Here is a 17,432-nt window from a genome sequence, read left to right on the forward strand (position 1 = left end):
GTGGTCTCACATGAAGAGCAGCAGGGCATTCTAACAGTTGTCCAGAGAGCTTTTACACAAGCAAAGACTTGTACGGAAACGAAGCCTTCCAGACACGTGGCTTTCATGAGCAGAGAGAAGGCTCATCACTGGAGAGGGATTTGGAGTCAAAGGAGAGTGGGTAATGGTTTCCTGTCCGGCTGACTTCTGCATCCAGTTTGATGCATGTGAATAAATAAGGGCGTGTCTGGGAACCTTTCTTCTGGGGGATGACATAGAGCACAGACCCCACAGACATCGTCAGGGGCAATGGAGGACTCCAAGGCCCAACAGAAGGAGGGAAGATGGTCGAGATGAAGGGCAGCAACCCCGAGAAGGAAATTATTAACGGAACACAAATTCAGTTTTCCTTCCTTTCCTTTTCAGAAATAAAGAGAATGTCACTCTGGGTTATTATTGTAAATATGTTGACTTTTTTTTTTCTTTAGATGCTTTTAGACCAGGGGTCCGATACTATTTCAAAATTTATGGAATTTCTCCAGAAAGAATGGCTCAATTATTGGAGAGAAAAACAGGATACTCCAAGGAATGGCGTAAGTTGACAGCGAGCAGTGTGTCCAGGGCAGTGTGACAGGCCCAGAACAATCCAGACTCCTAGCTTTGGGTCTAGCACCATTTCAACACCATTCCTAATATTCAGTGTCCTATTTATGCTGGTAACTGGGTTTTTAAAAGATTATCTTTTTAATCATACTATCATAAAACATTTTCAGTGAACACAAGTTATACAGTGTATGCAAAAGGCGACAAAATTATTGCTAATTTTACCACCCAAAGGCAGACACCCAGAGCTACTATTTCATGTCTATCCAGGCACGCCTCGCCCTGCACAGACACACTGATCTAAATACACATGGGATCTTACTCTCTGCAGTGCAGCCTGTCACTCAATGTTAGTTCCCTAAGTCACTCTCATGACTGCGCAGTGCCTTGTTGTTTAAGTCAGGTCACTTGCTTTGGACATTTAAGATTGGTGTTGTCAGCTAAAAACTATAAAATTCACCTTCGGTGAGTCATCCAGTCCCAAAGGTTCAATCTCCCATTTTTCTGTGCCCCAATCTCTTTGAGTCCTATCTGATCTTTGTTATCTGAGCTCCATCTGTGTCCATATCCATGATCTATGGGTTTTAAGTGAAGTCCTAGAGGTAGAGTACATCACTCAAAAGGGCTGAACTTCTTAGTTTCCCATCCCTTACAATGTTTAGGACTTTTGATACATCTTGTGAAATCGTACCTGGCAGCATTACCGGGACTCCATGGGCAAGGGAGGGGGTCTCGATCCTCCCACGTGGTGGTCACTCACCTTCGTGGCAGCCGGGTCTCGCACCACTGGAAGCCGGCGCCTGGGCCCTCGATGGCCCTGCACTGGCCAGGGCAGCTCTCCGGTGGGGGCTCTTCGCTGGGTCACAGCTGTCGGAGACAGGCAGGAGGTGTTGGTGTGTTGGTGACTTAGTGTGCACAAGAGTAGGGGATGAAACAGGCTCAGAATGAGGCTCCCGGATGTTTGCAGTGACACTTGGGTAACTTTTTGTTATTTCATTGTGGGAACTGGAGTTCAAATCCGCCTCGATCTCTTTGAACATAACCTTCCCTCCTCCCCTTGCCTCTGCTTCAGTCCACTTTCTGGTCAGGTCTCCTCTCAACACTACAGTTGACCCTCGAACAACCCAAGGGTCAGGGTCCCAAGCCCCATCCAGTCAAAACTTCATGTGAAACTTTTGACTTCCCCAAAACTTAACTAGAGTCATTCCAGAGTCTCCACAGGAGATTTGTTCCAGGATCCCTGCAGATACCAAAATCCATAGAGGCTCCAGTCCCTTACAAACTGATGTAAAACAGTACGTACAGTCAGCGCTCTACCTCTGTGGGTTCAACCACCATGAATCAAAAACAGTATTTTTCAATTTTGGGTTGGGAATCTGCAGGTGAGAAGCCCAGGGATACGGAGGCCTGACTGTGTATCTGCTGAAACAAATCTTCATATATGTAGATGCACACAATTCAAACCCATGTTGTTCAAGGGTCAACTGTTATTTAGAATTCAGGAACAGAAGGAATTCTAAGAAAGCCTTTACTCTCTCTGTTTTTGCTGTGTGACCTCGTGTGAGCTGTTGAGTCTCGCTGGGAACGCACTTCTTCATCTGTGAGAGCACGGCTTGCACAAACCGGATGGCTCGGCAGCGTCCCAGCTCTCCCGAACTATGTCAAAGGCAAACCACAGTTTTCACTCCATAAGATGCACTTTCCTCCCCCCAAAAGTAGAGGGGGAAATGCCCGTGCGTCTTATGGAGCGAAAAATACTATGTTTTATTAAATATTTTAACAAACCATTTGGTTCAGATTTTTTTTTTCTTATTTTCCTCCTTAAAACCCTAGGTGTGTCTTATGGTCAGGTGCGTCTTATTGGAGCAAAAATTACGGTACATTTTCTAGAGAAAAAGATCTACTCCCTAACTGGTCCCCAGCAACTCCAGCCTCCAGGGGTAGACGTGGTTCTGCTTTTAGTTTACGTGTGTGCTCATAGGCTATTTCCAGGTCTCACCTCTTTTCCTACCCCAACACCCTTTCCTAGCACCATCAGACAACCCGCGTGTGTCCATAAGTAACCAGACAGCCCAGTCCTTCACTCTGAACTGGAAAGATTACTCTACGGACTCCCAACCCGGTTTCATCCGAGGGTACCACGTCTACCTGAGATACAAGGCCAAGCAGTGCCACCCAGGATTCAACAAGGCTTTTCTTTCAGGTAACATTTTTTTTTTTTGATTGTTCACCCCTTTTAAGATCTCATTATTTGAAATCATGACACCAGCTGCCATCTGCGACCGTGTTCAGGCTGGGCTCTACTCCCGCATGCTTTCATGGTCAGACGGGGTTCTTAAACAAATGGGTGGGTGGACAAGGTGGTGGGGGGCGGTATTTTAATTTACTTAGAAAACCATGTGGCCTGGTACTTTTAGAAGCACTTCAAGACCCACATCTCCCAAAGAAAGCCAGCTACTTAGGAAACTTCCTCGTTAACCTCTTTTTCTCTCTTCCTTTGACCTGTTAAGGGTTATTCATTACAATGTAGTTAAAATTTTTTTCAATTACAGTTGATATTCAGTATTATTTTATATTAGTTTCCGGTGTACAGCATTGTGGTTAGACACTTAAGAAATTTATGAGGTGGTCCCCGATTACTCAAGTACAGCCCGACACATACTTAGCGATTACACCATCGTTGACTATGTTCCCTACCCTGTCCTTTACATCCCCTGACTCTTGTAATCACCCATCTGTACTTCTCAGTCTGTCACCTTTATTGCCAGCCCCCCACCCCCTCCCCTTTGGCAGCAGCCATCACTTTGTTCTGTGTCTATGAAATGTATTATTCCCAGTACAGGTATTCGATTTATTTATTTTACTTTTTTATTGAATTTATTGGGGTGACATTACTTCACAAAACCATACAGGTTTTAAGCATGCCATTCAATGAAACACCGTCTGCCCACTGCATCGTGTGCCCATCACCCCAAGCAAGGTCTCTGCGGTGCCGTATTACCCTCCTTTGCCCAGCTCCACCTACCCCAACCCCTTTCCCTCTGGCTGTCACCACACTGTTGTCTGTGCCTGTGATATATATATATATATATATATATTATATTATATTACATATATATGTAATATACATATATGATATAATATACATAATGTATAATATATGATATATAATATATATATAATATATACATATGGGAGGGTTTTGCTTTAATTTCTTCACCTTTTTCACCCAGCCCACAACCCCCCCTCCCCTCCGACAGCTGTCAGTCTGTTCCATGCATCCCTGCTTCTGTTTTTGTTTTGTTAGTTTATTGTGTTCATCAGGTCCCACATATAAGTGAGATTGTATGCTCCCCGTCCTCCTCTGCCTGGCTCCCCGCACAGAGCATCATGCGCTCTGGCCCACCCTTGTCGTCTCCCACGAGCTCTTGCAGAATCCTGTGCTCTCCCTCGGTCTCCCCACATCTCTTGCTTAGTGCACTTTCTGCATTTCTTGCCATCTCCTGACAGTGTCACTAGTGTGTTCCCAGCCTGACGAAATGATGATTTCAAGTTTGGTTGGTTTGAAACTGTTGACCGTGTAGAGTCAACAGGAATGTCGGTGCCCAAGTCTGTCACAGTCTCGCTCACACTACTGTTTTCTCCTCGTGAAAAGAAGCCGTTTGTTTGGGAACCACAGAGGATTCAGTGTGTTGCAAGTATAAAATTGACAACCCAGAACGGAAGACATTCGTTGTGGAAAACCTACAGCCGAAATCCTCCTACGAGTATCTGGTCACTTCATACACGAGTGTGGACGAGGGCCCCCGGGACTCTTTCAGCAAGATCACCACTTCAGATGAACACTGTGAGTTTTTCCCAATCCAAACTGTTGCCTTCGGAGTTCTGGGAAACCTACCCATCACATACACTTCGCCCTGGCCTTTGTCCACATCAGGAATTTTTAAACCCTCTTCTCTGTCTCTTTCTAGATGCAACTGTTTTTGCTAAAAACATGTTGCACAGCATTCCACTACATAGAAACAGTTGAGAGTGGAGCTAATTGGACTGGTGGACGGTCTGGAACCTTCCCCATCTCTCCCATGCCCCCCACCCCTCCTTGGGAACTCAGTCCCAGAATAGTTTGAGTCATAGACAGCATCCGTTAGTGTTGGCCTCGGAAGAGCCACGTGGTTCTGTCTGGAGAAGGCGGTGGTGGCCTTCTCAGCAGCAGGGCCGCCTGTCCCCACCCTAGGCTGCTTTCCCTCGGTGGCAAGCCCATTGCTCCCTGACTGCCTCTCGGGGGCCATGAGGGGTGGGTGTGGTTGCGCAAGGAGCTCTGGTTCACAAACCTGGTGGCTGCAGATTTGGTGGAGAAACTGTGAGATAAGGAGATCCACATTTTCAAAATGCTTTTGGCCTGAAAGATGGAGGAGGAAAGAGGAGGGTAGGAACCAGTTTCTGGGAAATAAGACTGTCCTGGTAAACACACCCTGTGTCAAACAGGAAGGAGGAGAGAAGACATCCGATGAAGGAAGGGGAAGGGTAGGGGTCCACAGGGTGCACAGAGGGCCCATGATGGAAGGGGTCTTTGAAGATACCCCTCCGTGAAAACTAATAGGCTAAGGCAGGGGTCCCCAAACTTTTTACACAGGGGGCCAGTTCACTGTCCCTCAGACCATCGGAGGGCCAGACTATTAAAAAACTATGAACAAATCCCTATGCACACTGCACATATCTTATTTTAAAGTAAAATAAACAGCCCTGGCCGGTTGGCTCAGCGGTAGAGTGTCGGCCTAGCGTGCGGGGGACCCGGGTTCGATTCCCGGCCAGGGCACACAGGAGAAGCGCCCATCTGCTTCTCCACCCCCCCCCCCTCCTTCCTCTCTGTCTCTCTCTTCCCCTCCCGCAGCCAAGGCTCCATTGGAGCAAAGATGGCCCGGGTGCTGGGGATGGCTCCTTGGCCTCTGCCCCAGGCGCTAGAGTGTCTCTGGTCGCGGCAGAGCGACGCCCCGGAGGGGCAGAGCATCGCCCCCTGGTGGGCAGAGCGTTGCCCCTGGTGGGCGTGCCGGGTGGATCCCGGTCGGGCGCATGCGGGAGTCTGTCTGTCTCTCCCCGTTTCCAGCTTCAGAAAAATACAAAAAATAAAAATAAAAAAAACAAAACGGGAACAAATACAATATTTAAAATAAAGAACAAGTAAATTTAAATCAACAAACTGACCAGTATTTCAATGGGAACTATGCTCCTCTTAGCCTCAGGGGGCCGCATGCGGCCCGCGGGCCGTAGTTTGGGGACCCCTGGGCTAAGGGGTCTGCCCGAAGTACTCAGCTGTCCTGGGTCCCTTTGCTGAAGGTGGGCTGTGGGAACAGGGTGGCTCACCGGATAAGCCCTGACCCTGAGGGGCTGACCAGTGACGAGGACACAGCTGGCCACAGTGGCAAGTTGAGGCACTTACTACTGTCCAGTGAGATGCTGCCCTCACTCTCTGAGCCAGAGGCCAGGATGCCCACAGTCAGGTGAAGACTAGTCAGCGGCTCATAGTATTTGAGCTCTCTTGCCATTTTGGAGTTAATTTTGAATTTATTTTCAGGCTTTTTTTTTTTTTTTTTTCATTTTTCTGAAGCTGGAAACAGGGAGAGACAGTCAGACAGACTCCCGCATGCGCCCGACCGGGATCCACCCGGCACGCCCACCAGGGGCGACGCTCTGCCCACCAGGGGGCGATGCTCTGCCCATCCTGGGCGTCACCATGTTGCGACCAGAGCCACTCTAGCGCCTGAGGCAGAGGCCACAGAGCCATCCCCAGCGCCCGGGCCATCTTTGCTCCAATGGAGCCTTGGCTGCTCGAGGGGAAGAGAGAGACAGAGAGGAAGGTGCGGCGGAGGGGTGGAGAAGCAAATGGGCGCTTCTCCTATGTGCCCTGGCCGGGAATCGAACCCGGGCCCTCCGCACGCTAGGCCGACGCTCTACCGCTGAGCCAAACGGCCAGGGCCTCAGGCTATTTTTTTCTTTTACAAAACTACTTTTATGACTTTGGGGTGAGCCCCACTGGAATAAAAAACACTGGGAAGGGGTAACCCCTGCCTCCCAGGAGTGGCCCAGGGGAGAGAGGCTCCGGGAGGGAAAGGGAGCACACAGGGGACCCGCTGCAGACTCAGGGCGGAGGGGAGGCCATTGGCGCTGGGACCTGCGAGCACCGCGGAGGGACCCGGAGGGACCGTGTCTGCTGGCACTGGCGCCTGGTGCCCAAGCGAAGGGCAAGAGGGTCGGGTCGGACACGAGGTCACAAAGCTGCCAGGGTTCCTCCTTCTCGTTTGCCTTTTTCTGCTTCTGCTGCGTGACCTCCGAGTCCCAAGTCCCTGTGCTTGCAGGCGGCAGCAGGAAGCCCCATCACCTTGGCGGGCAGCGGGAAGCCCATCACCTTGGGTGGCAGCGGGAAGCCCATCACCTTGGTGCTTTCCTTCACTCGAGTCACTCGAGCGCCAGAAGAACATAAAAAAGCAACCCAGCTGCATTCCTAGTCGGTGGGCTTGCATGCCGTGGGGATAGGAAGATGAGCATCCAACAAAAGGAAGCACTGGTTAACATAGTCTGGGAAATAAAAATGAAATAACTATCCGGGCTAAGACTTATTCATTGTATCAGACACTAACTAGAAGGGGTGTATTGGTCAACTTTTGATGTGTGATGAAATACTTCCAAATCTCAGCAGCAGACCAAAAAACTCCATTTCTTTTTATGCTCACGGCTTGGCTGGTTCAGGCCTGGCTCCAGGCTTCTGTGAAGTTCGGGCTCAGGCTGGGGGGAGGGGCAGTGGTGCAAGGAGGGGCAAAGTCTTGTCATGGTGGGTGCCAGGTGCACAAGTCATGTGGCTGGGCCCCAAGTCAAGGGGCAGAGAAGCACATTCCACCGCCCACGAGGCTCTGGCTAGAGTGCAGAGCAGAATTCTAACATGGGGGAGAGAACTAGGCGCAGTGATCCATCTGTCCGGAGAGGTCATGCGTGTGGTCACAAGTGTTAGGGCAGGTGGCTCCCCCTGTTGGCTGGTTGTGTCCGCCCTCCCCCCCCCCCCCCAGCCAGGCACAGCTCTTACTGAATCTTGTAAACGTAGACTCTTGAGAAATAATACACACACTAAGTTCCTCTCAACCTTAAACAACTTCTTCTTCCTCTAAGGAGGGAAAAGACTCGTTTAAGAACAACACCCCTTCCTTACTCCCTCTCAGCCTATGTCCTGGTCCGCGTCCTGCTGCCCATGGTTTTCTGCCTCTTGCTCATCGCGGTCCTGTGCTATCTGAAGAGTCAGTGGTAAGTGTGTGGGAGTCAGAGAAAAATCTAGAAGGGTGTTTGATAACAGAATTCACACTGCATCATATGAGAAACAGTGCTGCAAAGAAAAAGGCCAGAGGAGGCTTAGGGGAAAATGTGAAAAAATTTTAAACAATTGTGCTTTTTGGGTTAATGCATAAGGAAAACAATAACCATTTAAAGGAGATTAAGGATGTGTTCAGTAACAAAGCTAATACTTATGTTTCACTGACTGTGGGCTTGGCAGTGGACTCAGCGCTTTACAAACAACTCACTCAGCTCCCCCACCTCATTTCACCAGGGACCACGGAGGGTCTTGGAGCACAGAAGGGTTAGTGGCTTGAGCTCACACAGAGAGCAAAGGTTATGACCCAGGAATCTCACTCCAGACTTCTCCTTCTTAACTATCCTGATATACTGCACAATTCAGTTTTCACTGTTTTTCTAGGATGAAGGAGACGTGTTTCCCAGACATCCCAGACCCTTACAAGAGCAGCATCCTCTCGTTATTAAAACCCACGGTAAATATTGGGGAAGTGTATGTGTATCAGAGACCTGTTATGTTCCAACCCAGGGTCGGGGCTAGAATAATCACACGTTTGTGGACAGCTTCAGGATGGTACCCAGGAGCAAGGAAAGCTGCTCTTCCCACAACCGTGACATGGGCGAAGGGAGCTCTGATTTCTGTCAGGGGGAAGCCTAGTAACCTGTGGCCAGAATGAAAGGAAGAAACTTAACACTCTGTGTGCCTTCCACATGCTTTTGTTTTATTTTGTTTTTAGCGAGAGGAGCAGGAGGCAGAGACAGACTCCCACATGGGCCCTGACCAGGATCCACCAAGCAAGCTCACTAGGGGGCAATGCTCTGGGGTGTTGCTCTGTTGCTCAGCAACTGAGCTCTTCTTAGTACCTAAAGCAGAGGCCATGGAACCATCGTCAACATCTGAGACCAACTTGCTCCAATCAAACCATGGCTGCAGGAGGCGAGGAGAAGAGAGAGAGAAAGAGAGAGAAGGGGGAGGGGTGGAGCAGATGGGTACTTCTCCTGTGTGTCCTGACCAGGAATAGAACCTGGGACCTGTATACGCCTGGCCAATGCTCTACCACTGAGCCAACCGGCCAGGGCCGCCTTCCACACACTTTACCCACACATTTTAGTCGTTATAGTCCATACTGTGTTGTTTCTGTTCCAGGAGAGCCCTCACCTAACGATAATGAATGTCAGTGACTGCATTCCAGACGCTTTGGAGGTGGTCAACAAACCCGAGGGGAGCAAGACACAGTTCATGGGCGCTCGGAAGTCACTCCCAGACATTGACTCAACTAAGCTTGACTACATTTACGTCCTCCCAGGGGAGAAGAACCACACGGGCCGTGGCCCCTGTGTCTGTTTTGAGAACTTGACCTATAATCAGGCAGAGTCGGACCCTGGTCCCTGTGGCCATGCCCCAGTGCTCCACAAAGCCTCGCCAAGTCCGCTGGAACTGCTGACATCACCTGAACACTTACTGACATCACTAGAACAAAGCTACACACATGCCCCAGGAGAAATCCCAGCTGGGGAAACTATTCTGAATTATGTGTCCCAGTTGGCCTCACCCATTTCTGAAGACAAGGAGAGTCTCCTCATAAACCCACTTGAGCCAGAACTCTGTTCTGAGTATAGAATGCAAATGGTCATGCCCCTGGGTTTTGCCTCACCTTCCCCGAGTGCGAACAGCAATCTCTCCTCCATTACCCTTCTAGGTCAAGGCGAGCATGGCCGCTAATCACACCCCCACTCATATCTTTATGCTGCACACACCAGAAGCATGGCCAGCCCTGTTCCCTCTCCAGAGACCTCGGTATTTAACCCCAGTGAGCTGTCAGCATGGGCAGGTCTGACTTAAGAGAAGACGGCTGCCATCTTGCGAGGCTTCCCAGTTCAGAAGCTATGAACCTTACCATCCCTTCCTGGAGCGGCTGGCTGCCGACGTGCCCGCATCATGAAAACAGGCTCAGCTCTGTAACCACCACCCTGGCACCTGACATGAGGGCTGAGTCCATCGACTCAGTACTGGAGAGTGCTGCTCTGGTCCTAGCCATTCAGCCTTTAGTGAGAAAGTATTTCCATTAAGTTTGATCACCATGTTTACTACCTTAAGGGTGAAAGAACAAGATTTAAGGCTTTAATGAAGGCCACAGAAGATGCATTGCTACAGTGTAAGTTGTCCATGTTTATCCTGGGTATATTAAATGAAAAAAGTCACAGATGTTTGAGACCAAGAGTTTAGACTTGTCTTGTAGTGATAAGGATTTGTAGTTAATCAAAACAGTAAAGTGAACTCTCCTGGGGGCCGAGACATTATCTAATAGGTAAGACTTGTGAATGAATCAGTAAGTCCCCCACAACAATCCTTCTATCTAGCTACCACAGTTAAAGCATGGCACTGACGTAGTGTCAAGTTAACAGCACTCCTACCTACTTAGTACACACCAGTCTCCCCCCGTAATTTTTGATGACTACCTCAAATAGGAAAAGGAAAGTATGTCATTGAGTAATAACTCCATTCACATTTTATGGTGCCTCTTTTTTTTTTTCCTCCTCCCAAGAACTGTATTGACTAGTTTTCATTGAGCATCCTTTGGATTCTGTTAACAGGTTGTCTGGGCCAAGATAACACCCTCACTCTCATTTATATTGACGTATTTTGCTAACCTAATAAATGAAACGAAGCCACACTGGTGGACCCTGTCTGGGCGTCGCTATAGAAAGCTCCCTGGAGGAGAGGTCATTGTTTGGCTCAGCTTTGTCTCCATGACCTGAGATATGCAAAGCACCACACAACAGGTGTTCATGTGTTAGCTCCTTTCCCCTCCTTCTGCCTGTCAGCCTTTAATGTTTACTGAGCACATTCCTAGGGCTTCCTTTGTTCCTGTGAGGGAAATGGCACCGCCTGTACCTCTGGTACCGAATGCACTGCCCTGGGCTATTCAACATCATGAAGAGGGGGAGGAGAGGACCCACATCTCAAAGTAAGTTGCCTAAACATAACTCCCCCAGCAGGGCTTCCACACAAGCTTTTCAACACTGTCCTCACATATATCTAAGCCTTCTGCTAGGAAACTTGGTTACGAAGTCCTAACACAGTACAAACAGGCATCTTGATTCATGTAATAGCTTCAAGACAACTCTGGGTCCAGTGTTGTCATCATTTACCCTCATGTTCCTTTGTCACGACGAAATGTCAATGACAGTGATGAATGACTTGTAAATATTATCTTTCATATAGTTTCTTTAAAAAATAAAGCATAAAATCTTGAAGTCGTTTTTTGTTGCAACAAGCCTTAATTAAAATATTTCACCACAGCATTATTTTGGTTTTTTTCTGTACCTCAGTGAAATAAAAACCTAACAATTAGTTTAGCTGAGAGGTCACCTCATGAGCTTAGATAAATGCCTGGGTACCACTCTAAACCCCCGAATTAGGATCTCCCAAGGCCTGGGATCTGTATATTTCTCCAGGCGGTGTGGTGCACACTCAGCTTTGAGAATCGCTGGCCTAAGTCAAAAACAAGACATCTTTCTGAAACACAGCAGCACACCAGTAGGAAATGCTGGGCTACATAACTGTGCTTACAGTATCGCGCTATGGTCAGCTGAAAACATTCCTTTTCCATGTTCATAACAGCCAAATACCTTAGTATTTAAACCCTTAATTTTTAATACCATATGCTTAATAGCATTCCTTTAAGGTTACTCAGAAACTTTGTATCCATGTCAGAATTACTAGGCTTAAAAAAAAACTAATGAATTTCAAACACATAAAAGTAGAATAGTTTAATAAACCTCTATGTTCTAGCATCAGCCCCAACAGCCACCAATGCATGGTGGTTTCAACCCATCCACAGACTTACCCACTCTCACTCCTGATATTCTTCTGACGCAAATCATATTATTTCAGCTATATATTTTTGTGTTTCTCTAAATGGGCTTCACTTTTTTTTTTTTTCATTTTTCTGAAGCTGGAAACGGGGAGGCAGTCAGACAGACTCCCGCATGCGCCCAACTGGGATCCACCCAGCATGCCCACCAGGGGGCGATGCTCTGCCCCTCTGGGGCATTGCTCTGCTGCATCCAGAGCCATTCTAGCGCCTGAGGCAGAGGCCCCAGAGCCATCCTCAGCGCCCGGGCCATTTTTGCTCCAATGGAGCCTCGGCTGCGGGAGGGGAAGAGAGAGACAAAGAGGAAGGAGAGGGGGAGGGGTGGAGAAGCAGATGGGCGCTTCTCCTGTGTGCCCTGGCCGGGAATTGAACCCGGGACTCCTGCACGCCAGGCCAACGCTCTACCGTTGAACCAACAGGGCCTGGGCTTTACTTTTTCTAACATAGCCATATTACCTTTACAAAACTGCACCTAAAACCAACTAAGTATTATCCTTAGAAATAGGCTATTTTGAAGGAGGCAGAACTGGCATTAATGGCTCATATATACTGCATCAGCCTGGAGGCTGGTCCTCAGATGCACGCAGGGCAACAGGACGGCTCGGGCTGGTGCAGGGGTCTGGGCCCATGACCTCAGATGCACACAGGGAACTGTGACGGCTCGGGCTGGCGCAGGGGTCTGGGCCCACGACTGCCCTGGACTAGCCAGAAGAGGATGCTGACCTCCTCCTACCCGACTCCTACCGTTTCAAGTGAAACTGGCTCTCCACTAGAATGTGTATTTATTAATAAAATCAAGCTTAAGTAGACAACAACTAATACTTGTTCTAAGAGCTCTTTGGAAAGATAAGCTGACTTTCATCTCAAAGGAATTATAAAACATTTTGCATAAAGTAGAACTTGAAAACCCTTTGAAGAGATAAAACAAGAGAAAAAGCCTTCAGAATTAGCAGTTCAAGTACTGTATTTACAACTCACCAAGTACACTCAATTTCAAGGGCTAAGCAAATGTCGTGGTCTTCATCTTCTATGATAAGCCTTAAAGAAACAGAGCTTTGTTTTCTTTACAAATAAAGCACAGTATATTTTGGTTTCTTCTTTTGAGATCAATACAAAAGTAGTTGCTTTCGCCTGAATGATTGTCCCCCCGAAATAAATTTGTATGTTGAAATTCTAACCCCCAAGATGATGTAACGGTAAGTGGCGCTCTGGGAAGTGGTTAGGTCATGTTGCTGGAGCCTCCACGGGGCGGACACATTCTCTTAACAGTGCGCCCACGAAGCTCACAGGCCCTTCTGTCAAGTGAGGACACTTAAGTCTGAGACTAGACGGGCGCCCCCACCTGAGCACGCTGGCACTCTGGTGTTGACTTGCAGCATCACTGACTGTGAAACAAATCTCTCTATTGTGGATAAGCTTATCCAGTTTCTGGTACTTTCATAAAGCAACTTGAATGAACTATGACAGTCCTTTGAGTATTTTTATACATAAAAGTTTTTAAAAAGGAAACAAGCTTTCTAAAGTTCAGCTATAATATCACATTTTTCAAAGATGAGTTGTATAATGATTATTGTGTTTAGTTGATTTGGGGGCTTGCTGTTTTTGTTGAACGACATATACAGTGACAGGTAATGGGAAAATACACAGAAATGTGCTTAAAAAACCAAAGTATCCAAAATAAATCTATTTCTAAAAGCGAGACATACATTTTACCACATTTAATCCAATTGTTTAATAGACTCTAGTTTCAGCATTGCATGTTACTCTCCAGGCTTGGTAATTTCCCTTGTGGGACATGCTTCTGCCACTAGGTGGCTGCACGACACCCTGTCTGGTCAGGTGTTTCCACATAAGACATTTAATACCTCCCACAGAAGACGTAATACTAGCATCGTTTCTACTGTACCTTAAGTCCTCAAAAATTTCAGAACTGTGATGTCTAAACATTGATCCATTTTTCCAAACCCTTGGTAATGATTTGAGGCTAAAAGTAAAGATATGTTTGATTAGATTGTGAATAATGTTTAAGAAAGTGTAAATAGCTTTTATTTAAAATGAATTTATTAGGGTGACACTGATGAACATACTTCTGAAGGCAACACATCTCTGTACACTGTGCTGTGCTCACCCCTCAGGTCAGGTCTTTGTCCATACCCTCCCTCCACCTCCCTCACCCGCAATCACCATACTGCTGTCCATGTCCATGAGTTCTCTTTTTTCATTTTTAAACAAACCACAAATGTCACCGAACTAGATCATCTGTTACCTAAAAGTCACTTTTACTGAGAATCATATATATCAGTCTCAGTGGTAGATAATTCAAATCAATTTTAAAACACTTGACTGTTTTAAAATTTCAAAGAAAACACAAGTTTAAGAATTTTAAGTACATTTTATTAAGAATGTATCCCTTTGATAAGATTATGCTTCAGGAGGCTTTTAATGCCCTTGACATAAACTGTACACATTATACAAAAAAAAAAAAAAAAAAAAAAAATCAAGGTGAGCAAACCATTTGGGGACAAACCTTATTTAAATTATACACGACTCAATGAAATAGTCTTACGGAAAATATATAAATACTTTTTCTTTCTATGTTACAGTTATACAATTTAATCATATTTCAATATCTGTTCAGTGACCTACAAACACCAGAACCTCCAAATATGTAGCAGCGTATTACTAAATTAAAAAAAAAAAAAAGAAAAATCATGTGGTCAGGAGCATTATTGAGATTTTTTTTCACAATCCCTTACCACTTTTCAAAACTAACTCACACCATTTGTTTTACAATGCAGCTTCAGGGTTTCTGACAGTCAGTAATGGGATATTTTTCAGCTCTTATCTATGAAAACTCTCTCCCCCCCACCCCAAAACTTTGCATTTTGTGCTAAATCAACCGTTTTAGTGGCAAAATTACAAGGTATACTCTTTTTTGGCATAAATTATATTTTTCAAATTAAATATTTTATAAAGAGTCAAACAAAATGTGCAATTTATGCATGCTGTAGCGTAGCTGTCCACCTACATTATCAAAATATCCGAAAAGGGGCAAATCCGCATCCTGTGTGAGTCATGGAACCCTACTATGGATGAAAAATACCCTGGAAACCTGGAACTCAAGAGAAAAAAGAATGCTCCTAGAACGATTCTCAGATTTCAGCATCATTCGATGGGCATTGCTACTCATCTCACTGGTATGCTTTTCTCATGAAACTCCCACTGTGCTGGGGCTCCTGAAACTAGACTGGCAATCGTGTATTTCCTGAATGGGGAGACAGGGAGACCTTTCCCAACTAATATTTTGGAAAATCTGAAATGTATTATTCCAACAACTCTTCCTGGAAAAGAGGGAATGAAGTCTACCTTCCTCCCAAGTTTTAATCGATTGTGAAACGGAAACAAAACTGGAAGCAGAGCACAAAGGGAAACACCTTCCCAAGGGAGTTTGCCAAGCTCAGCTCACATCAAGTTAGCACCTCGCACTTACCATGCAAAAATAACCGCAGTTGTAATTTGGATGACAATTTGATTAGTTTTTATTGCTTACTTATCTGTGCTTTAATGTGGGGACAAAAGGCATCCTGAATGGAATGAAAATGGTTGTATACACAGCACTAGACAAATCTAAATAAGCACGGGCTCTTCCCTGCTGGACGCTTCACCATCGTATAGCGCGCCCTGAAAAGCTTGGCTTCAATTATTTCAAGCTCTGGATAGAAGGGCTGGAAACTACCAAAGTCATCGTTTCAAAGGGACTTGCACACATGGTACTAGAGTAACTAGTATAATGATGTGTACACTTGCCTCCAAAGAGCCTTTTATTAACGTCACTGTCTTACAGGATGTCCATATGCTACCAATCTTTATTAAAAAAATTTATTACGAAGAACTTTCCCCGTCAAATCTACCTAAGCATAAACAAGAAATAAAAGTATAAGAAATTTTAGATCCTATTTAATTATAAATACTAATTTCCTTATTTATCAGTATTTACTTAGTATGTGCAGCTGAAATCTGTCTTAAAAAAATTTCAATTAGAAATAATTCACTTTATAATTAGAAATTCACAGTTTACAACCAGTACAACTGCCCGAATTCCTCCAAATTATCAATAATTACCAATAGTACAAATTTATATGACTGAGATTAACTCAAAAATCTTGAAAAACTATAGTATTGACATTATTTTGGTATTTTACAGCCTGGTGATACCTATTATTTATAGATGATTTTCTCAATGGTTTTTATTACCATGGACACCGTTCCTAACCTTCTTTTCTATAACTTATTATTTTAAACACCCAAGTTAATCACTTGGCACTGCATGTGAGCATCTCTCATCATTTAGTCTACTTTTATACAAACAAGTACTCAAAGAAAACAGACCTGTTGGTGAAACACGGATAAACCAAATAGCACTACACATGTAAGCACATTTTTCCCCTTAAATTTCTGATAACCACAAAGCTCTGAGTATCTTCCCAAACTAAGTGCTATAGGCAAGTATTATGATGTATACATACAAATCTTTCAAAGTAATTGTCAAAAAAACACCTGTCAAAAAAGACTAACAGTAATGACGACTTCATTTCAGGATGAATGAGGCGGGCTCAGGGATGGGGTGATGTGTGTTTGACAGAAAAGAATGACTGTTAACTTCTGAGGGATTAAACCACAGATTGTACACTGTGTTAACTGAGGTAGTGTTTAAAATGAATGTCTAAAAGACGTTAATCCCATTGTGAATAAGACTACTACTCTATTACCTCCTTTGGAGTTCTTAACTATTCTCTGGTCTAGTATCTCTGACATCTGGTTCTCTGGAAGGCAGTTTCATCATCCAAGACCAAAGACCATGGTGACAGGCAATGTTCTTAAAAGTACTGTTGACAGTTAAATACACACTTGGGTTCAGTGATGAGTCAAAGTGTAAAGAAGTGTTTGTTTTATCTTCAACTGGGTTTATGAGAAAATCTGAAGAACCACTCTTTATCATAAGCAGCCGCTTCCAGCCCTTTCTGCTCCGTGAGAACGCAAGTTGCCACACAGTGCACACAAGAACACTCGGCCAAGTGCAGTCAGAGCTGCTACAGTGAGAGAAAAGCTTCATCCCAAATGGAACTTTCAGTGCCCGGAAATCGGAAAAAATAAAGTATCTCTGTGGGTTAGGTTTCCTAATTCACAGGGTTCTTTACAGAGATCTCAAAGAACAAGTTCATTATAAAAAGGATTTATAATATGGAAAAATACTAATCAATGGACTAAGACTGTGTCCAAGCTGATGTGTAACTATAAAATGGTATACACAAATGAATTAAAAAGGGTCCTAATCAGTCCAGCTGGATTTTTTCTATTTATATACACTTCAAAGATAATCCTTTCATTTACAAGCATTCTAATGATGATGGCCATGCTATTTTTATATACAAATTTGCATATATGTTTAATTCCTGTAAAGATGTCCAAATATCTTTAGACATATACAAATTAAACATACAAATAAACAAAACTTGCCCTCAACTTGCCAATTTCACAAATGTGATAAAGGTGGTTACTGTACTCAAAAACTCACCTATCACTGCATTTAGTCTGTGCAAAACAACACCATCATAAACATTAAGTTACTGCTGCTTT

The 17,432-nt window shown here is 45.2% G+C and overlaps 1 protein-coding gene across 4 annotated transcripts in view; it reads left to right on the forward strand.

Moving 5' to 3' along the window:
- The window catches only part of OSMR (oncostatin M receptor), a 46,929-nt gene extending 35,713 nt beyond the window's left edge, over window positions 1-11,216 (forward strand). For 2 of the 4 annotated variants that reach the window (XM_066240141.1, XM_066240154.1), the window contains 6 exons: window positions 468-572; window positions 2,612-2,785; window positions 4,238-4,429; window positions 7,791-7,872; window positions 8,321-8,393; window positions 9,065-11,216. In XM_066240141.1, the coding sequence (XP_066096238.1) occupies window positions 468-572; window positions 2,612-2,785; window positions 4,238-4,429; window positions 7,791-7,872; window positions 8,321-8,393; window positions 9,065-9,640 (1,202 nt within the window). In that variant the 3' untranslated portion in view covers window positions 9,641-11,216. The other 2 variants (XM_066240149.1, XM_066240164.1) reach the window with 2 other exon arrangements.
- Window positions 11,217-17,432: the final 6,216 nt, after the last annotated feature.

Source organism: Saccopteryx bilineata, chromosome 1 (genome assembly GCF_036850765.1).
Source record: "Saccopteryx bilineata isolate mSacBil1 chromosome 1, mSacBil1_pri_phased_curated, whole genome shotgun sequence".
Classification (NCBI taxonomy): domain Eukaryota; kingdom Metazoa; phylum Chordata; class Mammalia; order Chiroptera; family Emballonuridae; genus Saccopteryx; species Saccopteryx bilineata.